We start from the raw sequence: 27242 nt of genomic DNA on the forward strand, positions 1-27242 counted from the left end.
ACATTCAGAACTAAACATTCTTACAGAGAAGGTATTCAGAGTCCAACTCTGAAATGATTCCTGTAGGATTATCACTTTGTAACTAAAGATACATTATAAAAAATTAAACCTGACCTGGGAAACTACTTCCTCTCCAAGCCAAGTCAGATACACACTGGCAACACAGCCTGCACGCTAATTAAAGCTGTTCTGGCTCTGCCTCCATGGCTGTCCTGCCTGCACCACGTATGCTGTGCCACATCCCAGGAAATTCTCTCACGAGCTTTCCTCGTGTAAAAGGAGGTCGTAATGCCTCTGTCCTCAGAAAACTCCCAGCAAACCCTGAGCAGCGTTTCCAACATAAACTGGCACAAGAACAACCACAATTAAGTACAATTCTGGGGTTGTACAACTTGTCCAGAGTAACTGCAGCTTGCCTTTTGAAAATCCCACTTCAAATGTCACAGACACCTGTGTAATGGTGATGTGCTCCATTTTCTGCTTGCCTTAGGTACGTTGGGCAGCTATCCTGATGTCTTCAGTATAAAGCTTTAAACAGCAGTGAAATCAGTTCACAAAAGGAGGAAGAAATACAAATGTAAATACTGGGAAATTGGACAGTGTCTTTTATCAGGCAGACTCGCTGAGCCAGAAAACTCGGACAAACTTTCAAGCCGGCAAGTCCTCTGTCAGCTATTGCTCCCGCAAGTTAAAGCACCACATTACCAGGGAAATGGCTGCACTTACCGTCGGAAGTAGTAAAATCTACAAAATACTGGTGAGTGAGTTGGTTCTTCTCCTTTCTTACTTCTTATTAACCTACATTCTCTGCATTTTTGCAAATTTGGTCCTATTTCAGAGCAAGAATCATCCTGCAAAAAGGACTCTCCAGTTTGCTTCAACTTCTTGACTTTGCGCCAGTCTTTTAACACTGAGCGGGGTATACCAGCTGCAGAAGTAAGGGGAGTTTCAGGTCAGGTACAGCAAGCATTCAACCTTTCAGAAAGTACATTTGTTACCTGAAGAACATTTGTTATTGTTACATCTGTCTGTCCACCTGTCAGCATTAACACTTGAAAACCATAGCTACTGATCGGATTGCCAGGCAGAAGCACAGTTAAGTACCTGCTGAGCTACCAGGAATACACTGGACGTTGTTTTCTCTTATATTAGGTGTATCATTCACCAAATATTCCACTACAATCATCTTCAGAATCTCATTCTTACAAAACAAGCAAAGAAAGAAAGGTTTGACTTGTGTTTCAGGTGAAGCTGTATGCAACAGAGAAATACAATTCAACAAATGAAAGCAGAGCTTTAAAAAATGACTCGACTGTACTCCTTTCACATGTATTTTTTGCTGAAAGGTAGAGGCAGTATTACAAAAGGGCAGCTCTATTCACATTAACTCATCTGAACTTCATGTGAAATATCCAGCATGAGGAAGATCAGAACCACTGACTCTCTGTCAAGTTTGTTGGCTTTGCTAGGCTAAGCAGCACAATTCCCTTTCTGATACGCAAGCCAGCAGACGTGACGCTGAGCAACAGGAGGAGCAAATCTACTGAATACCATCTGAAACTTTCACATACACATTTTGAAACTGAACCTTGTGGTTATTCAACCAGTCTTTCCGTTTAATGACTTTTTTAAGTGGCACCAGTTTTATCTGCAGACAGACAGAAGTATCTGTTGTCTCATCTACCACTACTCTTGTAAACAGGGATCTGATGTAGGATGATAGAGAGGTCAGGCTGCTAACTTTGGACTTGGTACCTGGGTTCAAATTTGTATTTTGTCAGTGATGAGTTGCGTAAACTTTGTGAGTGGCAGACTGCCTGTGCCTCAGTTCATGGCCTACAAAAGGCACAGCTCATCTGAGGAGCATGATGGCAACTGGATCAAAACTCAGGGACCAAAGTACAGCTTTACTAGTCTAAAACACTGTTTTCTGCCTTGGAATCAGAGATCCTGGATCTCATCTGGTAGCTGCTAGGCTTCAAGCTCTGTGGGCAGGAGCTTGGAATATTCCCAGTGCTTTCAGGACTGTAAAATGCCTCGCTTTGCAGGAGGCAGCCTGGAGCTCTGAGCGTTCTGCCTAGCACACAAGCTCCTTGGAGCTTTCTGAAACATCAGGACAAAGCAGTTTTCAGAACTGTCACTGAGCACTGTGCTGAAGCACAGTTCTCTTCAGCCACCTACAATGAGCCCAGGCAGCTGCCCATGGGGATCTGTTCCTGAAAGCTCCTCAAAGTCGACTAGGTTTTTATTTAAGTCTTTGCGGAACATCCTTTTCCTAAGAAGGTCTCTTACCATCTCTCAGAAATCAGAACAAAGCTCTGCCAACCAACTCCTACCCACTCCCCCACTTCGGCCCACTAAACAGTTCCACAAGGTCCATGGGGCACTTTTATACTCGGGCACTGCAAAGCTGAAACAAAAAGCCACTGCCTTCCTTTAACTCAGGTAACCAATTCTTCTAAAACAAACTCAGCAGAACCCTTCTGCAACAACAGCAAGGTCATAAAGACATAACACATGGATATTTATGGTTTACTTTAAGAAGTGAAACAGAAAAAAAAAGCCTGTATAGGCATCTTCTCCTTGAGCTTCCCTTTAGAGGGGGGAAAAAAAAAAGTATATAAAAAAGTATAACTACTATCACTGGACCCAAGCCAGAATACCTCAGAGAGATTGCAACACTTCCAGCACCCAGTACAACTCAGGGATCAAGTACTCTCAACTACCAGGAAAGTAATTTTATACACTAGGCACTGAAGAGCCAGAGAATGTAATTACAGGGAGCAGCACTCAATTTCTTACTACCTGTACTTAAAAATTCCTGCAAAAAGTTATTTAACATTAGACTCTCTCACAACCATAACAAAGGCTAAAGAATAGTCCTTGTAGAAGAATAAATTGTGACTAAAAAAATAAGGTATGTTCTTAAGTAAAATCCCTCATGTTGGCAAACAGTTTCTCCCTCCAGATAAATCTCATTGCAATCTGGTACATGCTACAGTATGACATTTAAATTGGTGTTTCCCTAAATTTCTTTATTCCTTCAACAAGAGGGATATTAACACCATGTAATACACATGCTAGTTAGGAGTGTGAAATGACTCTCCCTCAAACCTTTCATTAAATTAACCAAATCATACAAAGTGGCATCTGACTCAAGGAACTGCCTCTAGCTTCCTGATCAAAGGCTGAAGGTTCAACAACAGAGAATCTCTCTCTCCAGTAGTAGTCTAAAAATAAAAGCATGAGATCTTTTAAAATAGAGTAATAAAAATGTATCTATCTCAGTACCACTGGCACACCTATCCACACCAGTCTGATGAATTCGGATGTACAGCATAAACCAGTTTGTCTGCTGCTTATTTTTAGGCCAAGAACCAGTTTAACACATATGTATAAAATACTGCATTTCTTAAACCAGTGTATTTCAAACAGCCTCAAGGCAAATAAAAATGGAACCAACCATCTACACCAACATGCTTTCCCACCTACTGTGCATGACTCCACAATTAACCCTCCCAGATTTCACGTTACTCTGTCTCTTCCAAATCAGATGGATACTCACTGCTGTTACTGCCACTCTGCAGCTTCAGCTTGCTTTTTTCTTTGGCACTTCTGCTAAGAACACCGTTGGGTTTTACTTCTTCCTCTGCATCACCCTTTTTTTTCTGCAAGTCATTTTGTTTCTTTTTGTAAGTTGGCTTAGGCTGTCGCTTAGTCCTTTGCTCTGACTTGCTCTCACTTTCATCAGAGTCTCCACTTTCAGAGCCAGACTCGTAAGTTCGTTTTGCTTTTCTCCGTGGGTGCTTCTCTTCCTTCGCAAACTTATCTACCAAGATTTTACTATCTATGTTATTTTGTAAATCATTTGATGTAGAAGCTATTAAATTGACAGTACATGGTTTAATAATTTCTGAAACACTGTTCCCTGAATTCTCTTTTTTATTAGTGTTTTTATCTTCCTCCGAATGTCTTGTCAGCCAAGCCTTTTTCAGTTTAGTGTGGTAGTTTGGTTGACTTGCCTGGGAAGTCTGCCCACTGCCTACAGAGTTCGCTTTGTTTGCTGCATTACAGCCGACAGCATTGTCTAGGGAGAGAGAGGTTGAAAATGTCTGATTTTTCACAGAGTTGCACTCGGCCTCACTGCTGTTACTACTTTTAAACTGAGCTGCAGCCAACGCTGCCTTGTGCTTTTTCAAATGGATGAAATCGGTGGAGGTGGAGAACCCCGTGCTGGGCTGAGCAGCACTGCCTGCCTTGCCAGCACCAGTGGGTGTAACCGGAGCTGGAGTGCTGACCTTGCATCCCTGGGCCTGCCCCACTGCCTGACTCGTGTCTCTCGAAGCAGTGCTCTCCAGTGGCACACAGGCCAACACCATGTTTGATAAGGAGTAAGTCACTTCTGAACTGCCCCAGCTGGACACACTGGTAGTTGTTGCTGCCGATGTGGTGACGTCGGTTTTAGTACTGCAGATCATAGTGGTGGTAGGGGTGACAGCAGGAGGAACACTGCCTTGCGAGACAACTGGAAACTTCTTCTCATACTGTGTGCGAGCACTCTCTGAGTTCATATTTGGCAGAATGACTCTTCCAGTCTCCCGAGCTTCCGCTGTTTTCAGGCAATCTGCTTGATTTGTCACAGCTGAAGATCTCTCGCTAAGTCGATCTTTGAGAGCAGACTGCATTACTGCTGTGCTATCGTATTTCATGCTAGAAGAAGGACGCACAATAACAGACGCTGTAGCGGACTGTGACTTTACATTCGTTCTCTCAGCGTGCCAATCCACTTTTTCATTACTTGGGGCATTGCTGGACTTCCACATTTCTGATAAATTCTGTTCAGAAGCGCCCTTGTAAACAGCCTGAGCTTCCTTCGGCTCAGGTACCAGTGTTGGTGGCTTCTGCAGCTCCTGTATTTTGCCACCACCAGCATTAACAGGTTGAACAGGGGTTAGAGTTGGAGGTGAAAGGCTACTGTAACTGCTTTCCTTCTTCTCCAGGTTCTGGTGCACAGGGGGGTGAAACACAGGGGCTCTATGCAAGGCAGGCATACTCCGGAGTGTATTTGAAGATGAGACTGACAACTGAGTAGGGCTCCTGCTGTCACTTCTGAAGGAATTTACAGAGTGAGACTGCACTGACTGTGAAAGCTGCTCAGGTATCTTGCCTGCAGAGCCTTCACATTCTGGCTGGTGCTTAATTAAAGGTGGAGGTTTTGAAAGAGAAGAAATATAAGAGGGGAGAGACTGGGGACTAGCTGCTGTTGAAGGACAATTGGCTTGCTTATCAACATACGCACTTGAAGCTTCCTTTGAGGGGTATGACCTTGGTGGTTCATTTACTACGCTGTTGGACAAAGTGGTGAAATAGTTGCTCTGCGGCAAACTCTGCGGAACTGAATGCTTCATTTTATACAGTTCTGACACGGAGCGTTCAGCATCTTTGTCGTATTTTACTGACTGGCTTTTGGGACTTGAAGATAAGGATGTTACCCTGGAATAGTTCTCTCTCTCCCCCTCTAGTGCTTTTATTTTAGCTGTAAAAGGAGCAACTTCAATACTTTCTTGGAGTATCCGCCTGTGTTCTTCTTTGTACTTGCTCAGTCGCTCCCCAGTCTCCTGTGGTGGCCTTGGCATCTGGTTCAGCATTGGATCTGCAAAATGTCTGTGCATATGGCTCTCCTTTCCCATCTGTGTTCTGCCTTGCTCTAACTCAGTCTTCACTGGGGCAGTTGTAACAGAACGTAAAGGCTCAATAAATGTTTTCCTCTCCAGTTCTCTGAAAAAGGTTAAGTAGACACAGGTTAGTCTGAAGGTAGCACAAGATGCTAACTGGAAGATCTTCCTTCCCATGCTCTGAACAAAGTTATCTATTAACACAAAATAAACTTTTGGTTTATTTAACAGAAAATTAGCTACAATTTCCAAAAGTCTTCCAGTGACTCAGGAAGTCAAGCACCATTCCAAGTCAAGAGGGCAGAGTCTGCTTTGCAGCACACTGATAAACTTTTGTCTATCACTGATGTTTACAGATGAAGTAAAAAGAAGCTAGAACATCAGCTGTTGAAATGTCTGCTCACACAGAGAGTAAAGCAGCAAACTTACTCTTTGTGATGCTCTACAATGCTTTTGGACAATGGTGGACTGGAATGCGTGGTCAGTTTGAGAGGTCGAAGGGGATCTGCACTGGAGGGTCGCACAGGAATGTGACTCAGTAAACCAAGGCTGTCAGCTGAGGTCACTGGGGTGGGCTGGTGCAACCATGGGCTGGGAGTATTCTGTTAAGACCAACCAAAAAAATCAAATCACATTTCAAAATAACCATGGGATCACTGTATCAAGTCCTACCATTGGTAAGAGTGAAGTAATGCATCAAAGCATTCACAGTAAATAAAATTCAACATTTTCAGTCACTTTTTTGAGCAAAGAGAACATCTCACTGTACTTCTCCTGGACTTGTGGCATACAAAATAGTTCAAACATTTCAGAAGCATTCTTACCACCAGTTCATTTTCAAGTACCCAGCATGAATAGTTAATCCTAGAACAGCATCTCAAAATGACATCAGTAAACTTATGCTAGTCTGACACCACTTAACTTCAGCATGAACAGACCATGCACTCTTCAATCAACTGCAGAAAGTAATTTTTTCAAAGAACAAATACAGTTTAATATTTCCAGGGGTTAAAAAAAACCCACATCAGCTCCAGCTTGAGATGTGTTCACCTCAAAATAAGAGAGAGATTTCTTTCCTGGATGGTTCCTCTCTTCCCTCCAACCAAATGATTAGAGTATGGTAATCCCAATTAATCTGGTTTATTTTGCCAGACATTTCTATTTGGCATCATTTCAGCATGAGCACACAATGAAAGCCATGAATGTACAGTATGCCTGCCATACTTTGCAGCATGGGAAACTCATAATAGGCAGAATTTTGTGCTTTGTACCCAAATACTCAAAAGGGGGGCAATACCAATCTCCTTGTTTATAGGCACCAGGATACTCTTTAACTGAATACTTCTTTTGTATTGGTTTTGAAAAGTGTGTAACAACTGCAGAAAAGACTAGACACTACTTTCCACCTCACACCCCTTCTCCTCTCTTGAGACATCTGCTTACAAGGATCAGGCATGGAGGAGTGGAGTGGCCGGGTACCCTGCTGAAGTGGTGCTCAAGTGCTAGTGGCAAGCCAAGAAGGGACTGAGACAAGAGTGAGCAGAGGTCTCATGTGCACCCCAATGCCTCTCAGTGGCACTTGTGGCAGTTTGGGCTGGGTGCCTCCTGCTGCTGCCACACAGGGTGCACCTCTGATGCCCCAGGTGTCCAGCCCAGTGGGTGGACACAGGAAACAGCATATTTCATACCCATTATGTCCTGCTCCCTATAAATCTATCAGCAAGGTCTCACACTTCCTCTTTCTTCCCTCACTGCTCCCATGGGAGATGCTTCCTGTCTGGTAATGGAAGAGGAGTTATCTGCAGGCCTCTTGGGCCTAATGCCAGGAGGAGAAGGGGGAAGGGCAATCTCAGATCTGGCCAGCTGAGATTAGCCGAATAGTGGAGGGGGGAGGAGAAAGAGCCCTGGGGGCTTTGGGTGTACCCTCAGGTAGGGAGAAGGGGAGTGCTGGGAAGCTTCTGGGTATGCTTTGGGATCTCCTTTGTCACTGTGCTCGTAGCTCTCTGTAAAACACTCACTGCTTTTCCATTTAAACTTTCCATCACTTCTGCAATCCATTTGTCCGAGTCTCTTTCCTCTTCCTGCCCCGGAGGGAGGCAAGGGAGGATTTGCCTTCCAACCCACAGCCCTCCACCCCTAACTCCTGGCATTGCCCAGAACTTCTTCCCCTCCTCTGCTCCTCACCAGTCCATCTCTCTCCTTCTCCCTAGTCTAGATGACTCCCCGCTTGAGAACTTCTGCAGGAGAAGGGGAGACAAGCAGAGCTTTGCAGGTGCAGCTTTGAAGTTCTGATTTCTCTACTTTTGCATATTTAAAGCAACCGTTTGGGTTTCCATTAAGCGTTTTAGTGCACGTTTCCTAGGCCGAGAGTTCCCACGCTGTGGTGTGTTCCCACGAACAGCCTGTAAACCCTATTGAAGTACTATGCAAAAAAGGCTTGTCACCTTCTCCCTAGACAAGCTGGGGAGCATCTGCTTGAGCACCAAGCATGTCCTCAACAGCTCAGTGACTCCCACCTGCAGCCATTTACAGAGCTACCACGGCCACCTGTGGACAGTCGGAAAACATGGGCTTGGCAGCATGCTTCCTTCCGCACGCAGACTCAGCCCTGAGCCGAGGGTGGCAGCTGCTATTAGAGCTGAGACACAGATCCCTTTCTGTGATCCTGGCACCCATGCAAACCAATGCTGGAAACGCCCACTCTGGGTTTCTAAGAGGTATCTTAAAAAGGCCTCCAGTGCAGGAGCCAGAAGACAAGCCACCACAAGACAATTGCCACATATCAACATAATTAAAAAGCTACAGGCCTCGGTATGCAGAGTTGCATAGCTCAGGCAGCCAAAGTGAAAACAAGAGTCTATCCTAAGTTCTTTAAAATGGACTTCATGATGGGGTGGAGCAGGCAGCAACATGAAAAGATAAATCCACCTATAGTCTTCTCTTAGGCTTTTCTGCTCTGCTGAGTTTGATTTTATCATATTTTAGATCAAACTGACTTCATACTACCAGGCTAACTCAAACTGACAGTTTGGGAAAGACTTAGCCACAATGGTTTGGGCTCTTCTCAAGAATGAGGCTGGGGAAGAATAGCTTTCCCCATGATGAAAAAGAAAAAAATCTTTGTAACCATTCAGGAACTCCAAACTTTGACGCAAAGGCTTACAGTTTGGCAGAGGGACCACTGCCAGTGACATGCCTTTTGTGGTCCCTGTGAAAATCTGCCCAAACTGGGCCAAGTTGTAAGCCTCTAAAAAAAAAAGTAATTAAAAAAATAAAAAAGCAGTGTGCACATGCTCAGTGGAGCTTTGATTGAAGCTGGGAGTAATGATCTCCAAAGTTTCTGCACTACACACGCTACATCTCGCATCATTTCTCTCAGGTGCCTGCAGATGAGCTTGCTATACCCTAAGCCTGCAGGAGCAGAGAAAACTTTTCCTGTAATTGCCAGGTCTGCCTGCCCAACGTCACCACTGCTGCAAGGGGTGCTAGGCTGAAAAACATCGACCAATTCTTCTGAGCCTTCAGTGGTTGCACTCTGTACACAGACCGAGGAATCACCCTGACTTGAATACAGAGGAGCACAAAGCAGATGGGAAGGCAGGGATGTGTGTCAACAGGAACAGAAGGGGAGAACAAGATATGCCAAGAGAGGGTACACAGATATAGGTGTAAAGACAAGAGAAATGGGTGCACAGTGCAAGACTGACTTAAAAATGCTGGAGTATTTTCCTTCTTGGATTTAGTACTTCTTCCATCTCAGCCCTTCTCCATTATTTATCAAGAATACTTAACATTTCCCTGTCCTACCTCTCCTTATACAACAGTTTTCACAGATTGAGGCAGCAAATATTTACCCTGTGGACTTGAGATTCCCAAACCAGTTGGCTGACCTCACTTGGACATGAACTAAACACGAACATTTTTGTCTTTAAAACAAAGGACATCAAGTTCTGGAAGAATCCCCTACTCAAGTCCACTGTGAGAGAGTGGCTGTTGCTAGATTTCCACTCCCAGTTCTCTGTTTACTCAAAAACCCCACCATCCATCACTGTTTGCTCAGTGTGCCACAAGCTACCAAATCTGTACCTAGAAAAATCACTGTTAGGAGACATTAGCACCAGTTAAACACATCATTATGAAATGAGCTCAACTTACCCTTCTCAAGGAAGCCTCAGTGTTAACAGGAGTTTCTGGGTGGACCCATTTGGAGGAGGGCAGACCGAGTCCTGAGTAAGCATGTGTTCCATTTGGATACTGCCAAATAATTGGATAAAGCCCTAGCTGATTATAGGAAGCAGAAGGATGAGCTTGTCCAAGAAGATGTGGAGACTGGTGTTGTAACATCTGTTGCTGTTGCTGGTGTGCTAATGCCAAATGGCTTAAGCTGCTAGCATGAGCAGTCTCTAGTCGTGGGTGGCCACCCAGCAAGGAGGCAGCAGGCACTCCAGGTAACACTGCAGGAAGTAGATGAGGGTGATGAACCGAATGGTGAGATGCACTACTAAGGGGGTGAGTGTTAATAGCGGACAAAGGCGCCTGAGCTGAAGACCCAGCTAGCAGATGGGATGAACCAGTTAATGCAGGATGATGAGCGTTTGGATTTAAACAGGTTCGGTGGGATGAGGAATGCAGAGGATAATTATGCTGATGCAAATAAGGTGAAATGTGATTAGTTCCTGTTTCTTGTCCAATCAGAGTGGGGTCCCTGTACACCGTGAAATGTTCATTCTTGTCAATGATAAGAGGACTTTTAGTAGCTTCTAGCGCACTAACTCTAGCTGGAACTGGATGAAAACTAGACCTAGGCAAATCATGATCATTTTTATTGGCTGACCTTGTTAATCCGGTAGCATGGCTGTTTTGGGAACTAACCTTAGACTTCACAGTATCAGAAGATTGGGTGAATTTAGGCTTAACATCAGGTGACTTTGTTTTAGGATGATCAACTGAAGCACTAGGTTTTGACTTCACAGAATCAGAGACTGGACTTTGCTTATGCAGTTTACTCTCTTCTGCTAGAGAAGCTACATTTAACGAAGACATAAAGGAGCCAAACTGCACTTTTTCTTTTTCAGGATTTAAGTGTTCATTTACTGATAATGCTTTTACAAGCCCAGGCTGTATCAAATCTGTTTTATTAACAACGCTGCTAACCCAGCTTTGATCAGCTTCCTGTTTTCTTGCTTCAACAAAATTTGCATTTGCAAACTGCTGTTTCAAATCACTGCTGTGAGATTCTATCTTCTGAACCGTTTGCAAACCAAAGGTACTCGCAGCAGCATTATCTTGGGTCTCCTTTTCAGAGTTGTTTTCATTAGTAATGTCAACAACACATTTTGGAGTAGGAGGCCTGGGTACAAACTGCTCATTCTTCACTTCCGCAGGGTGATGTTTTTCTGCATTGCACTCTTGAACATGTGGATCCTTGGAATTCTGTTCATAAGGTGTTGGCTGCTCTGCTGCATGGAGAGAAGATTTTTCCTGTTGATCTAAGACAGATGACTTCAGTCTTTCTGTCTCCTCATGTTTTTTATCCTCCTCTATTTCATCCCAGGGAGACTGCCTATCTGTTAGTGTCTGTTCTGCTCCCTCAATAGTTTGGGATTTTTCTTCTCCATTTAGCTTTGAAGCGTTCTTGCTTTTTAACTCATTTTCTGAATTCTGCTCTGAATCTGTTAATCTTTTAGTTGAAATTTCCGAGTCACTGCTCTCAGAGTAATCCGAGATATTGTCTGTCCGCAGCCTCTTCATACTTAATTTTTTTTCATCCTCTTCAGGTTTTCTTCTCTTATTAACAAAGTTTTTGGTTTTGTTTTTGGGGTTTTCTGCAAGAGAGAAAAACAGGCCTATCACATTTTAAGCCTAATTTAGTTTTAAGAAGCGCTCTCTCCCCTTCCAGTAACTGCTTTTACCTCCTCGACCGATATAATCGCATCTTTCTTCTTTCGTCTTCTCTTCATCAGGCATGCTGCTATCAGAGCCCTTCCTCTTATTTGGACGAGTATTCCTTTGTTGCTGGTGCTGGTGAGAATTCTGTTTTGATGCTGCAGTTTGGGAATTCATTGCTGGTCTGGGACTATTTGCTTGTGCACGTGTATAATGACCCTAAAAATAATATTGTGATTAAGCGACTTAAATGCAATTTCAACTAGCGACTTGTAATATTTATTTCTAGCATTAGCAATATACAAAAATACTTAGGTAAAAAGATAAATGTAGCTACGTGGACTGTGTTGCTGTTCTGGTTGGAACGAGATCGTCGGCGTGAAGTGATGCCAATATTTTCACCTTTCAACAAAGAGTGAACAACATCATCTAGAAAGGTCATCTGAACCATAGAAGGATCAACATTCTGAGGTTCTAACACCTGGTTTAATTTAAAACAAGAAAAAAAAGAAAAGAAAATCAGCAGATGTTCAGACACCAGACACTGCTCAATCTGTATTTTCTGTATCAGTGTTTCATCAGTCTATTTTGTGTGCTAAAGACTAATCAGAGAAAAGCCTACTTAATCCTGACAAGCAGAACTGACATATGACTTTGAACAAAAGCTGGGAATAGAGTAAACCTGAAGTACATGTCTTTACACTAGTCATACCACTAAAAAACAACCTTCCTTTAAAAGTTTTTCTTTATTGTTTTTTAATGAAAAAATACTCCCCCCCCCCCTCCATTTACTGACCGTCTAATTTGAAATGTAAAGACACTGAGCTTTTAAGTATTACTTAACGAAATAGCCATCACAACACAGAGAGTTTGTAACACTTGTTCACACTGCAGAAGCCTGTTACAATATTGCTTCCAACAGAAGTAAAACTGCTGAACACAAAGAACCAAAACAACTGGAGACAAGAACTCAAAAGATAGTCAAAAGTGTTACTAGTGAGGGGTATTTCAGAAAGAAGGAAATGCTAATCAATGTCACAAAGCCAAAAAAAAAATGATCTCTAGTATCTGGGTAAAATTCATCAGAGCAATTTAAGGGAAAGAATGTATCTGAGCATTAGAGTACTATTAATTTTTTACTGTCACCTATGATTTTGTCAGTCATTTCAAAGCAGACAGGTCATTTGCTATGGTAACACTAAGTCATTATTCTGGTCTCCTGAAATCACAGAATCATAGTATGGCTATGGCTGAGGTTGGAAAGGACCTTAGAGATCATCTACTCCAGCTTCCCCACCACAGGCAGGGATGCCTCTCAACTAGACTTGGTGACTCAAGGCCTCATCCAGGCTGGTCTTGAACACCCCCAGGGAGGAGGCACCCACAACCTCCCAGGGAAGCCTATTCCAGAGTCCCACCATCCTCATACTGAAGAATTTCCTAAGATCCAGTTAAACCTCTCCCTCAGCTTCAAATCATTCCCCCTTGTCTGATCGCTAGGCACCCTGATGAGAAGTCCCTCTCCATCTTTCCTGTAGGATCCCTTCAGGTATTGGAAAGTAGCTCTAAAGTGCCCCTGGAGTCTTCTCTAGGCTGAACCACTCCAGCTCCCTCAGCCTACCCTCACTGCAGAGGTGTTCCAGCCCTTGAATCATCTTTGTGGCCTGCCTCTGGACTCCAACAGCTCTGCATCCTTATGAAATAGAATTTTACTGCCACTACAAATACCAGCATCAATTCTTTCTGTAACATCAATTTCACAAATACAACTAAACTCCACCACGAGTAAATGTACACTAGGGTTGCAGGGAATGCTTAATTCAATACATTGCAATTACTTGGAAGAAGTCATCACTACTGTGGTGCTAAAAGGTTTTGGTGTTGAGAAGAGATCTGACAGCAAAGACCAGTTCTTAAAACTAGATGGCTTCACTTCAAAGACTTCACTAGTCAAATAGTGACAGCAGAATAAAAGCCCAACTGTAGGGACTGGTATTAATCATCTCATTGCACAAAGGTTCAGCTTCAGGACAGTTTTAAGCACTTGCCCAACACAAAGTCACATTGTACTTGCAGTGCAGGGATAAGACTTGCTCTGCTGCAACTGAGTAACTCAGGGTATTTAAGAGCACCACAACAAATGTTTTACAATTATTCATGTGTGGCTTATGTGAAACTTGTTTTCATATCAAACTCACCTGGTCATTCATAACAACCATAGTGCGGGTAAAGAGATCATGATGGGTGATGATACCAGTGAACCACTGGGTGGCAGAATCCTGTCTGTACACTCTCACCCTGTAACCATTTAAGGAGTACGGACCTTCAGCAGGGGGGAAAAAGGAAAAAAAAACAGCCATTCAGGAATTCAGAGAGAAAACAAGCATAAATGGGCATTCCTGGGTTTTTATGCTTCACAGCAAGGATACACTGGGCATGGCATGGGCAGCAAACTACAAGCAATCCTGGCACAGCACGGCCTGTGGATTTTTTTTCAGGAAGACATTTTGGATTGCAAATGGTACCTTTAAGGATGGCTCTAAGGTCAACTCTGCTAACATTTTCAACATATCATTTTCTTATCTATTGAAATCTTTCTGCAACCATGATGACAAACGATGGGAGAATTCCTACCTAAACACAGTGACCATAACAAAGTAATCTGAAAGGCTAGAAAGTGTCAGCAGCAGGTTATACAGAAGCTATTTAACAGGCCAGTCACATGCCCAGATGCTTTGCTGGCAAAAAGATTTACATCTTGGTGGTTGGGCTCTGCATGTGCCAAGTCTTTCCCATAAGCAACCACTGTTTCTCTCCATTACAGCAGTTAGAGAGGCAGCTGAGTGATCCTGTCCCCACTATGGCCACACAGAACACTCAACAAACCACACACTATGCAGACTTTATAAAAGTCTTAGCCTTTTCAGATACATCACTGGCAAAGAAAGCTTGCACAGTATCCCTTTGTAAAGGTCAATTTAATCCACCTCCATAAGCCCATGAGAGTGGGGAGACAGTGTGTTACAGTACTTATTTTATACTTGGTTTCAAGACCCCAAAATTGAGATTCAACAATTTTATTCATGGTCAGTGTCTCACTTGATCATCAGGACCCTAGATTTCATCATACTGAAGTGTTTGCGTAGCATTCTGTCCACATGACAAAGCAACACTGCCACAGAGTTCAGTTCCAACTGTCTCTAAGTTTTGCTACTTCCTCAATCAGGTCCCAGGAATGGAAGCAAAACTAGACATTGACACCCTACAAAAGCTTAGATGATGTGTGAGTGTTTAGTTGCACAACTGCAGAGGTAAAGCCAGAATTCCCCCGTCTTTCCTAAAGATCGTTTTTTCCACCCCCTGCCCAGTACATGAAGCAAGCTCAAACATCTGCAGCAAACAGGCCAGGGACCTCACAGGTTACAGCTTTCTGGAGTAAAACAGCCATGTTGACACAACTGGGTCCATTATACCCTCTGTACGAGAATGTGTATGATCATAAGGACTGTTTTTAATGTCAACATTTGAGAGATCAAGAGAAATGCAAAAGCAGTAATAATTTAGAGATTTACAAGTGGTCTGTCTCAGTTTAATTCTGGAACCTCAGCAAGGCCTTTTGAATACCTTTTGCATATGATTATCTATGTATTAAACCAGCTGGGAAAGAAACACCATGCAATGGCACCTTCTTTCACCGCATCATTCACTGCTGCTGAAGCATCACCAGCAACCCACTGAACGCTCTGAGCTACCAGCATCAACTCATCCTCAGAACACATTTCCAGCTGCACAGACAAGGAGAAGTGCACCAGCACAGGCACTGCCAATCATTGATATATATGGCCAGAAAAAGAGGAAGAATCTACAAGCTTTTGTCTCACATTCTTGGTCTTGGACCAGACAGGGTTCCCACGGGGACACGTTTCCTGACAGCTTCTCTCCAACTCTTACTCCATATGCCCCTGTAAAACGCCTCCAGCTCAGCTCCCACACTTCTGGCTGTCTGACCCAACTGCATTCTCCATCTCTTGAACTTTTAATGCCTTTCCCAAAGCTCTGTCTTGCTCAGTCTCAGTAGTATTTTGCCTGTGTCTCTTTGTGCAAATTTCCCATTCCTACTTTCTTATCCCAGCTCCTCCTCTCTTGCATTCTGCTGTTAATTGCACAATGATTTTCAGTCTTTTGCATAACTAGAACCAGCCTCTTGCCTCTACTCAGCTTCTTGTCTCCTTTTAGCATTTACAATTCCAGGCCTCTGGCTTCCAAGTCCTTTCTCAGTCTTCTCAGCTTACAAAAGCTCCAACCTTCCTTCTCCGTCAGCTCGCAGCTTCTCTCATACTTTTCCTCACTGACCCAGTGACAGTTTCTTTCCTCTCATACTCCTCATTCTAATCTGCATCTGCCCTTCAATCCCAGCTGTTACCCTATCTATTTTTAAAAAATACTTTATCTACCTTTAGAAACAGTGGAGGAGTTTTCTTTTCCTACATGCTGCTGGCGTGTCAGGAAGGAGAAACATTAAACTACAGTCATACGACACAGGACAGCTCAGCTCCAGCCTAGCCCAGCCACAAGCAGCCATTACAGGAAAAGCCTGGCTTTGTCTCCAGTCCCTGGATGAATCATACTCAGCTACGCATTGTTGGAACAGCCTGTGCAGTACTATCAGGAAATATCTTAAAGGCTGAAGAACACTCAGCCTTTCAACAGGATTATTATAAACACAAGCCCCAGAAGTTGTAGTGATAAATCTAACAGCAAGAAAAATGCAAAGATTTGAATGGTTAAAAAATAAATAAACAACAAAACCAAAAATAAAATCATAGACACCTTACTATGTTTCTTGAGCTGGTTTTATTTGTCCAAAAAGCTTTCAACTTGGCTAAGTTTGGGAGGAGTTTGTTTTTAAAATGAAGGAATAAATTACTTTGCTGACAAACCAACAATCCCTACTGCAAGGCATGCTGCTACGACAGCCGCCCAAAGAAAAGGTCGCAAGGGCCAAGTATTTTTCTTTCGCCTCATTCCTGTAAATAATTGGACTGGTTTGTACTAGAATTCCCCCTCCTCCAACTGCCAGGTTTCTTCTCAAATATTTGTAACCTGATTTTAACATTTTCCTCCAACCCTCTTTCTTCAGCTAAGCTACATTTTAACTGTGATAGTCAAGCCGAAAAAACTAAGGTGAAGGCTTCAGCATCACAGACAACAAGGGAAAGGCCAGATCCTAAAAATGCTGTAGAGGATGAAGAGAATGTGGTAACAAACCTTAATAGATGTGTCTAGACAAGGCAGAACTAAAAATGTTGCTTAAATTGCAGGGAACAGGAAAATGGTAATAACGGGGAAGGTGAAGAAAACCAGAGAAGGGAGGAGAAAAGAAGGGTAACAAGACTAGACTGCAGCAGCCAGCGCTGCTAGAGGGCTGTCTGTGGGACATGGAAAGGTCTGTGCCAAATGCAGTCTCAGTGCCCAAGAGCAAACTGCCCCAGGAGACTATGACAGCAGTCTCTTGCTGGCTAACCACCTCTGTGGGGCTGAGGCAGTGGCACAGCAAAGGCCCTGGAAGTGGATGGCATATCACTGCCCAAGTGATTGACTCTGCATCACGGTAGGTGAGAGTGGAAATGCAGCTTCTCCTTGGGTGAGGAGAACAAGCCTGTAAGGACATTTGGGTTAGATTCATCTCATCATCTAAAATACTCCTAATTTGTACACTTCTAAGCATTCAAACCTCTGTCTGAGAAGTTATGTAAAGTTCTATATAAAGCTATAAATATAGTTTCTGAAATGACAATGTAAAAATTAGTTGTGTGGCTGATGGGCTGGCAGTTTAATTTAGATGACTGTTTCAGTGTTGATGGGCCTTTGCTCAAGTATTGATTCTGTACCACTGTCCACAGAGATTTTTGTGATTAACTGTCTTGTTACTGTTACTCTAATGAAATAGAATAAACAAGCTCAATTTTAGTTTCCTTTTCATATAGCCCTAATTCGATTTCACATCACCTCTCAATCCAGTTTTGGCTGTAAATTTCATCAACAGGCTATTAATTCACATTGGATCTGAGGATAGTCAGATCAAATCTAAAATGACCAACACTGACACATAACTTACTATCTACACAATTCCACACATGCCTTTTTCTAGCCTCCTTTCCCTATGGCTCATAAGGATAATCACATCTAGTCAAATTAGGAACTCTGCAGAAGGAAAGACAACATTTTTACTGTAACTTTGGTATTATTATATTCCTTTGGTCTTCCAATGTTAATTTTACCAAAGAAACTGGACAGCACGCAAACCTCAGCACCACCCTTAAATATCAGATTATTTGTGCTCCCCTCCCAATATTCATTTACAAAATGACTGCTTAAGCGTTTCTATTTTCAAACCTCTTTACTGCTTGCATGGGGATCTTAATCCAGATCCACAGAGGTTAATTTCTGCCTACCATTGATACAAGTGCCCCTGTAGAGTTGCCTGTCCATTCTGCAGGAGGTTATCACTGCACTAAGAGTGCATATAATACAGCAAGATTGAACCAAAATCTATCCTAACTCGCCGCAGTTTTCATGTAACTTGCATCTACAGTGTGAAAATGATGCCTGCGTTTGCTGCAGCCTTACAACATTGGAACAGTTACAAAATCGTAAGTGATTTGAAAGGCACTTTCCCACCAGAGGGTGAGGGTATGAGGTGAGGATCTGAAACTATTCTTCATCTGTGACAGAACTATGAAGAGCCAGAAGCACAGACAAGTACCCGAGAAGCTACCACTTGTAATAGTAACACTGACAGCATAAAGCAGTTTTAAGCATGCTGAAAGATGTGTGGTTGCCATTCATACACACTTATTTTCACACCAAACTTTATAAGACATCTATGTTCAGATAACTAATATCCAGGTTTTGCTGTAATAACTGAAACAAGTTAAGTGGAGTCTGAAGAAGGCAGGCACAGCTTCTCAAACAGTCTTGTTTTCTTGTATTGACAAATACTTCCAAAAAGATAACTTCCAAGTTAGAAATACATTCTCCATTAAATCACAAATGCTATGGGATGAGTCCCACATCTAATGGCCTTAAACTAGCTAATACAGAATAAAAATAACATAATTGCCCACATAATTACCTTGCATAAAAATCTCCTGAACCTTTTGTTCCTTTACCCAGGCTTTTACCTCCTCATGTAACTGCGGGTTATCCCTGAGAACTGGGTTTAGACTGTCTACGTCGTCCTAAAGTAGAGATTAAAAAAAGAACCATATGTTATGTTTACTTGTAACATTTCAGTTGATTTTCCTAGATGTATTTTAGTGTATAATATTAAGAAGTGTGATGTTAATTTTACTGATCACCTACAAATCCCTGCATTGTATTCAGAAAACAAAGCCCCAAAACACAAAACCCAACCAAACCCCAGACAAGTTAAAAGCATAACACAGTGCTCCAAGTTATGTCGTGGGAACATGGGATGGCAGATCCCACATGTGGCCAGACTTGTAAGCTATTAATAGGATCACACTTTCATAAATACTGCCTTACTACAAGCTAAAATTGGCCTCTAAGGATTTCAGTGTTTACAGGTATGCAGAAAGAATTGTTGAGATAACAATTAAGTGAAACTTTCTTTTTTTAAAAGCTCTTTTTCCATTCTCTCTGAAATGTAATATGGACGTACTGAGCACAGACACAGACAGAAAACCACAGGGGTAACACGTAACAGACAGCTATATCCTGACAGAAACACCAGTACTGATTTTCAAGTATCTAGGCCTTAATGAATTAGATCATTTCAAACAAGAGACACCAATTTTTATTATATTCAAGTCTCCTGAAAGGTTCTTTTTCACTATTTGAGCAGGACGCTGTCTGAGAAGTGGAGACATTTGGCGGCATTGTCCTCCTGACAAGTCAAAACTAGGCACAGAATTTGGTTTGCATCCTTGAAAGCGGAGCTTAAATCATCATTCATCTTTAGACTCTTGGAATTCCTATTTCTCTATTCCAAAACAGACTTGCTATTTCTGCCTTTAAGGCTGTAGCAGACAAAAAAGCTGCACCACAGCTTGGTGACTCCTGATGCAGAAGACAAGTCTTGGAAATCTGTGAGCTGCAGGAAGAGTCACTTGTACCAAGAGAACTTCAGACAACTACAATAATCAGAGCAATTCTCTACATACAAAATGTAAAATGTTGTATCAGTACTGCAGCTAAGATCAGGTAATTTCTTTCCTCCATCTCAAACTAGTTCCTTAATATTTCACAATTTATTATGAAGAACTTCAGCCATAGAATAAAAAGATACAAGCAACACTGAGGGAATCGTGCATTGCTGACAGGCTCTCAAGTGACATGAGCAATTTCTCATTCATTTGGACTAGATTATTCCTGCTAACCCACTGATCACAGGATGTTTATTTCCAATTCAAAATTCACTTCCCGACACTTGAATATTTGCCGTGCCCCATTAGGGAGAATGCATCAATGCTTTGGTTATTAAGAGAAAATTACCCTCTCCTTGTGTCTTTGAAAAGGATATGGTCTCAGATCCAAAAGGAATAGTCATGGTGATTCTTTTAATACATATAAAGTGGAACAAACTTAAAGAGGAAGATCAATAGGACTTTAACCACATTAAAAACACCAACGAGGTAAGTACGTTGCTAGCATTGCTAGAGGGACAAGAGGGTCAATACTAACATTTCTTCAAGGGTGGCAGACTAGAAAAACACTTCACCCTCAGAAGCAATATAAAAAGATATTAACTGTTCTGCTTTGCTGTGCATTCACCCTATACACAGAAGCTACACCACCACTGGAAAGAAGGAATGATTTGCCAGGGAAAGCCAGTGTACCCAGGAACCAGAACTGTGATGATCATTCATCTGCCCTCCTCCCTATTACACTCTCTTTCACAGTATCTCTAAGAGATTTCTGTACCAAAAATCTCCCTTCTCAGATCCACAAAGCATTAGACCCAAGCAATAGACTAAGGCACTGCTATACTGAAGCCTGGCTGACTTTTTGGAAGTGGTTGATATACAGATCTCACAGAATCTGAATAAATCCTTCAGTGTCATCTAAGACAACTTGTATCTTCAGGACCATACCATTGATTAGGTACCACCGCAAGTCAGAGCTGATACTCCTGATATTTTTCTATTTCAATGACTTCTTTATGCAAAGCTTTTGAGTCTCCAAAGTTGTCTTGAGCTCCCCTTCTGTTTCTTAAGGCCACTCATCCACTCCACTTTTACTTTTTTTAGATTTCCCATCTAAGCACCTTTGCCTTCTTTGATCTTGGCACTGAAGACACTGGTGATTCTAGAGACAATACATTTCAACCTTTAACTTCTATCTCCTATTCAGATGCATGTCTCTCTGATGGAGAGTGATTGTGTGAACACTTAGGAAAGGAGACTGCAAAGTCCATCTCCTCAGGCTTGGCAAAAGATGAGCTACAAAAGGCACAAGCCAGGTCAAAGATCCATTACACAAAGCACATGCTGGTATGACTGGGATTGCATAAAGATGCAACAATGAACCCAGGGTTTCTAAACACACACATAAAATATACCTTTCCACATATCATCAATTCCTGCAAAGAAGAAAGAAAAAGGGAAGTGTTTTGCTTCTAGATATGCAGTAGTCAACAGAAATCTGTGATGACTGAAACTCAGTTACCATGATACCGACCAAAAAAAGGTTCCCCAAATCCCCAAACTTCTGTTCTTTTGTGTAGATACTACACAACTGATGAAAAAAGTGTGTGCTCTCATTGACTTTTTCCCATCATTAATCTTTACATTTGAACATCTAGAAGCCAGGAAACTAACTGCCTCGTGTTAAACTATAAAGTTACGGCCTTAAGCACAGCTTTAGCACACAAAATGGGGAGAAAGGGCCCCAAGCAAGGCTGGTGAGGTGGGAGTCTCTTCCCTGCCTTGGCACTGAAGATGAGCAGATGACTGCAGTGCCCAGTACCTTTCCTTACCTTGTAGTTATATTGCTTGAGAAGCAAGACTGTTTACAGATTTGAACCTTGGCAATGATGACCTTCAGTTTTCCCCTCCTTCTTGGTTGAAGTAACAAGATTGACAGACTAACCCACAGAAGAATTAAATGCCCTGCAGACTTCCTCCAGACTTTTCCTCCTTTTAAAGTATTCCTACTTACAGAAGTATGTAGGGTACCCTCTCTCCTAGACTAGTTTTTCCACAAGTCCTGGGTAACTCCTCCAGGAGGATGTTAATGCTGGTTTGAAATCATTATGAAATACAAATCAGAATGCAAATCAAATAAATGGGACTGCATTTTTCTTCTTCTAATCTCCTTTAGGAAGCTGTTTAGGTACTTCACACAGCAGTGGCCCTTGCTCCACAAATGACTACAGGCAATACTGGGAAGACAAAGGGTGCATGGATTAGAAAGACATGGTCCAGATAATCCTTCCTGCCCTTCTGGAAGACAGTCACATGAAGCAATGTGACTATCAGAAGCTTGCCAACCTATGCCAAGCCAAGCTTTTAGATCTTTGCTGGTATTCTCCCTTCTTTCCAGACCAAAAGAGGAATTAACTTCTGTTGCAGTAGACTTTCTGCTTAATTATCTGACAAACACTTGAGTCAGCTGCATCTCTCTAGGTGTTAATTCTCACCTGCTGAGGACATGCTTGAAGTCCTGAAAAGGATAAAGAATGACATTTCCCCAAGTAACAAAGTGATCCAGTGTTGTTCTCGCATATCTGTTCTTCTGGTCCAAAATGACAGAGCAGGTTGGAAACTACAGACCATACCACTAATTCAAAATAATCACATTGCCCTAACCAGAATGTAGGAATCTTTGTTCAGAAAAGCATTTGCAGAGAGGTTATTCAGACAAACCTATTTTGTCAATCAAAGCCACAGGTGAACAAGGGCAGATCACTTACAGTACTTCAAAATTCCTCCAAGTCATGATGATCAAACAGGAATGTAAAAGACAGTACCCACAGAAAAACAAGTCAGAATCAAATACATACAGAATTCACCTACTCAAGCCCTGTCCACAAACAAAATACTGTCCAAGATACTGAGAGGCATCCCTGAATGAGTCAAACTGCCCAGAGATCATACAAAGCACCTTCTGAAAGGCTCAAGTGACCACAAACTTTCTATTTTGGGTAGCCAGGCATGTCTGTGGTGGGAATGCCTGCACATTTCCACAGCTCTCTGCCTTCCCAACAAGACTTGAACTATTGTACAAAGATTTTTCCCTCAACATTTTACAGCACTTCTCCAAGTCATTCTTCACCAACTCGAGAGGCAGAAAGGACTTCATTACATTGAGAGATGAAACTCTGGAGCACAAAATAGCAACTCAAAGGTGGATCCAAGTAGTCATTCCTACCCCCAAATCACACAGCCTATATGCTGTTCATAGGAGAGCACAGAAACTCCAGTCAACTGTCAACTCTCTGTTTTCAGCAAAGGAGAAGAGAACTGACAAAACACAATCCTGGAAAACCAGTCATGGAGAAACAGTGGTGTTTGGCACTGAAAAAAGCTTACATCAGAGTCCTTAATACCAAGCCTCAAGACATGCTGAGCATTAGGAACCTGCAAAGGTTTATTTGGGAAAGTGTCTTCCCTTGGCCACAGTATCTCTGCATTTGGCTTCAATGTATTAAGGACAGGTTTTTAATATCAGTAGAACTCATTTCAGCTAGTGTTTTACAGAGAAAGACTAAGGAGATTTTGCAGTCCTTACAAAGGTCAACACCACATTAGTCCTCACCATCTGTGGCTTAATTAACTATAGCTTCCTCTGGCTGCTTAGAGGTTTTCTGATAATTTAGGACATGTATTAAATGAAAACTACTACATAACCAACTTGAAAGTCCTGTTTACAATGTTTACACAGTATGCACAGCACATGGAAATAAGCGTTTTGCCAGTACTTAAATTCAAACACCACAAAAGAAATTCAGAGATCAAAGCATCAAAAAACCTTTTCTTCTTGCTTCATGAGTGCACATCTTGAAATCAGTTTCTATAAAATGAGCCCACCCCCATCCCTTTTTTTTTTCCTCCTTTTTTTGCACTGAACAATTTTTGTAACTATATGGAACTTCAGCTGCACAGAAATTACACTTTGGAAACAAGGAACAAGGTAAGTTGACACCTGCCTACTCATTGCTACAGCAACCTTCAAAGAGCAGTGGCAGCAAAAAGATGGGAATTCAGACTAATGCTCTAGTGCCATCTTTTAGCAGGTAATTTTCTCACATGAAAAAATTAAGTATATTTAAATACCTTACCTATACCACAGCCTTAAACATATCCATGCATATTTTTACCTCGTTTGAAAGATCCTTACAATTCTCTCCTGATTTTCATTCCTTGTTAAAGATCTACCATTTTTTCCTTCCTTTTATCTCACACCAGTTGTGTCACCTGACATCACTGATTACATCACTGACCTGTCACCTCCTTCGCTAACTTTCTAACAAACCTTTAATCGTAATATTGCCCTGCCCGATGTCAGACCGAGCAGGGTTAAAAGACCCAAACAAAACAAACAGTGACATGAACTCTGGATAGGCAGAACACCGAAGATCAACTATCATCAACTATTGATTGTCAGCAACCGGCGACTATGCTACAAGACATTTTTCCAGTAGCTAAAGATGAGAATCTACAACGCAGGAAAATTGGCAGCAACCAACACCCTAAAGGGCATCACTGGGCAAGTGCAGGTGATGCCAATGCCATGCAGACCACAGCAAAACCTTACAGGGAAATCATAAAACTGAGCAGAGAGATCACAAAATTTACCACAAAACAGCGTATTTCCTATTCCTTTCTGACCAGTGAAAGGCTACCCCAGATGCCACACCACTGCAACGAGCAGGCAGGAGGTCAGAAAGGCGCTGAAGACTGCAGGGCTGTGCTGCTCCATGCAAGCCAGCAGAGAAATGCCTTTCCCGAGGGGACTGCTCCAGGGGGAACACACTGATTCAACTCAACGCCTGCCCCTGCAACTAGGGCAACCTCCCTCCTGCTCCAGGCTGTACACAAAGGGCAATGCCAGCCAGAAGCATCAAGGCTACCAAAGGGCAGAAAGTTTTTTGGGGAGATCCTAACTTCCCAGTTTACCTTAAACGGCTTTGTCTGAGCTGAGGGAAGAGGTTTAGGCTTAGCAGGCGACGCCAGCGCTTTCTATGTAAAGCCAACCCACACTTGACCTATTTTCTGCTGCTCTGAGCGCACAGTCACAATTTACCTCATTCAAACCCAGCAGCTGCTAGGGCTACATCTGAACCAGTTAAGTCAAGCTTGAAGGCACAACCCTGACCCCTAAACCAGAAACAAAGTCGAGCTGAGGTCAGGCCTGCTCACACGTGCACAGACGCATGTCGCATGGGGAAGGGCAGGACAGCAGCGACACTCTCCCTACATGCAGAGGCCAGGCGAGACAACAGAGATTAACTAATCCCTTCCCAACAAGTGGCTCTGAATGCATTGTTCCAACAGGGACTGCTGTTTAGAGATATTTAGGACCACAAACATCTAGTATTAAAGATTATAGACAATGTTTAACAGCAACAAATATGTTTCTATAAATAGGAAGTTAAAACCACAGGGGTGAGAGGAAAGGCCTACAAATTCAGTAATGTCAGTAAACAGCTCAGGAAAAGCTATCAACTGCTTTTCTTTTGTTCCCACCATGCTTTCCTCATGCCTAATGAATCTCCCCACACACTCCTCCTTCCTCCTCATTTCACCTCTTCAATAATTTAAGAGTTGACACGGATTTTAAAATTTTAATTATCAGGTTTGAGAATTAGGGGAGCAAGTCTGTGCACACTTCTCCAAGTCATGACTTCAGGCTTGACACAGCATCATTGCGCCAATTAGCTCAGTTCTGGAAGACTAACTCACATCCCTATGAATACCAGAAAAGTTCTATTAGAAATAAAAAATATTATCCTATGGAAAATATATTAAAATTAGAAACATGAATACATGGGGGGGCGGAATGTGACTTGAAGTCCAATGTTCTCCCTGATTTTAGTTCACAAATGCAAAAATAAACAGAGATATTGCTTTCCTGGAAGACTCCCAAGGTCTCAGGAGAAAAGGGCATGCTGGAGAACTTGGGTTTTACAAGTCAGTTCATTACTCCTGTAGCTATGGCTGAGAATCTAGTATAGAAAAGGCAGAAAGGAAATGAGAGCACCATGCAGAATGCACATGCAGAAGGGAAGCAAGCAGCCACCAAAGGATAAGCAAAACCTAACCTGCACCAGGGAGGTACTGTCATAAATTGACCTAAAAACTGCTCTAGTGACTTCTGCAACAGTTAATTCGTTTGGGAAAAAAAAAAGATTAATAACAAATAAAAATAGATGACCTTATTCTCATAGGTTATGTCACCCTCTCTGAGCAGCTGTGACAATCTGGGTCAGAAAAGCAAAATCTCCTGGAGTGAGAGAGGTATCTTTCCGCATCTGATCTAAAGACATCCCCAAACAAGTGGTTCCTACCACAAACCTGGCAGGTAGGCTGTCAGCCTCCACTCAGGCCACTGCAGTGACAGTCTGTACAACCTACATTCTCCATGTACAAAGGTCACTTAAACAGTGCTGATCTATGTTCATCTTGCTCATTTTGATGACACAGCCACACATTTGCTTTTTTTTCCCCACTGAATCACATTTCCTTCCCTTCCTCATTGCAGGCTCCATTTATTTATCATCACCATCTCTGCAATACAAAACTTTGTCCCAATTTTGCATTTTGGTTTATCTTATCCTAAGAGAAACAGGGAGGGAGTACTGGTCCTACCTCATTCAGCAACTCCCAAGTCATGTGGTGATAAAGGAAAAAGCCTTTAAGTCACTTACTAAGCAGCTCACCACCACTATGGGAAAATAAACCTCAAAGTGCAGACACTTCCCTGAAGCAAGCAATTAGCAGAGTGAAGTTGTTGCTAACAAGGAGAGGAGCTAAGTAGATGGGAGAAAAATCTTTCAAACACTGATATTAAAATTTAAACTGAGACCCAGACACCATGTGAATTGTGAACAGCTTTCAGAAGGTATCTAACTCCCCAAATTGTGTCAGCTGAAGAACAAGCTGTATGGATGGAGGGATCTTGAAGTACAAAGCACTTGATCACCAGTTGTCTGACTTCTGAGCTGCTAGAAAGGCAGTCTAATGCCCCTAGAATCCAAGCCAAAAGATCGGTTCTCGCTCAGAGGGTTGACCATCTTACAGAAGGTATCTCCCTTGCATCAGGGTGACAGAAGTTATTTGCGGCAGCTTGAACCGGCAGAGTTGGAAAGCTGTACATCACAGCCACAGATGACGACAGACCAGATAGTTCACCTCTTATCTCACAGTAGTTACCTCCACCAAATCTTTTATCAGTTGCATTACTCAGCAACACAGTATTCTCTGACAAGATTACTGATAACTGAGAGCTTACTGTATTAAAAAGCAAAGGCCTCTCAATTCAAATCTGGTATAAAACACCACCCAATACGTGGCAGACTGACAATAGCTCCCAACAATTAACACCACCTCACAGAAGTATGCTCCAGAGAATCTTGCTCTTGTGAATGACTCTCTGCTCTTCAAGTTGAACCACCATCAACTTAGATTACCAGCAGTCACAGAGCTACCTACTCCC

General features: G+C 42.4%; 1 protein-coding gene across 2 annotated transcripts in view; it reads right to left on the reverse strand.

The window, feature by feature from the left end:
• The window catches only part of JMJD1C (jumonji domain containing 1C), a 157846-nt gene that overhangs the window by 21956 nt on the left and 108648 nt on the right, over positions 1-27242 (reverse strand). Inside the window, exons 4-12 of one of the 2 annotated variants that reach the window (XM_054174715.1) lie at positions 18697-18802; positions 13760-13884; positions 11899-12042; positions 11588-11780; positions 10548-11500; positions 9831-9929; positions 6105-6277; positions 3566-5778; positions 727-928 (exon numbers count right to left, since the gene is read on the reverse strand). In XM_054174715.1, coding sequence (XP_054030690.1) covers positions 727-928; positions 3566-5778; positions 6105-6277; positions 9831-9929; positions 10548-11500; positions 11588-11780; positions 11899-12042; positions 13760-13884; positions 18697-18802 — 4208 coding nt within the window. Of the gene's footprint in view, positions 1-726; positions 929-3565; positions 5779-6104; positions 6278-9830; positions 11501-11587; positions 11781-11898; positions 12043-13759; positions 13885-18696; positions 18803-27242 lie in introns of both variants that reach the window. The other variant, XM_054174714.1, reaches the window with a different exon arrangement.

Source organism: Dryobates pubescens, chromosome 30, assembly GCF_014839835.1.
Source record: "Dryobates pubescens isolate bDryPub1 chromosome 30, bDryPub1.pri, whole genome shotgun sequence".
Lineage (NCBI taxonomy): Eukaryota > Metazoa > Chordata > Aves > Piciformes > Picidae > Dryobates > Dryobates pubescens.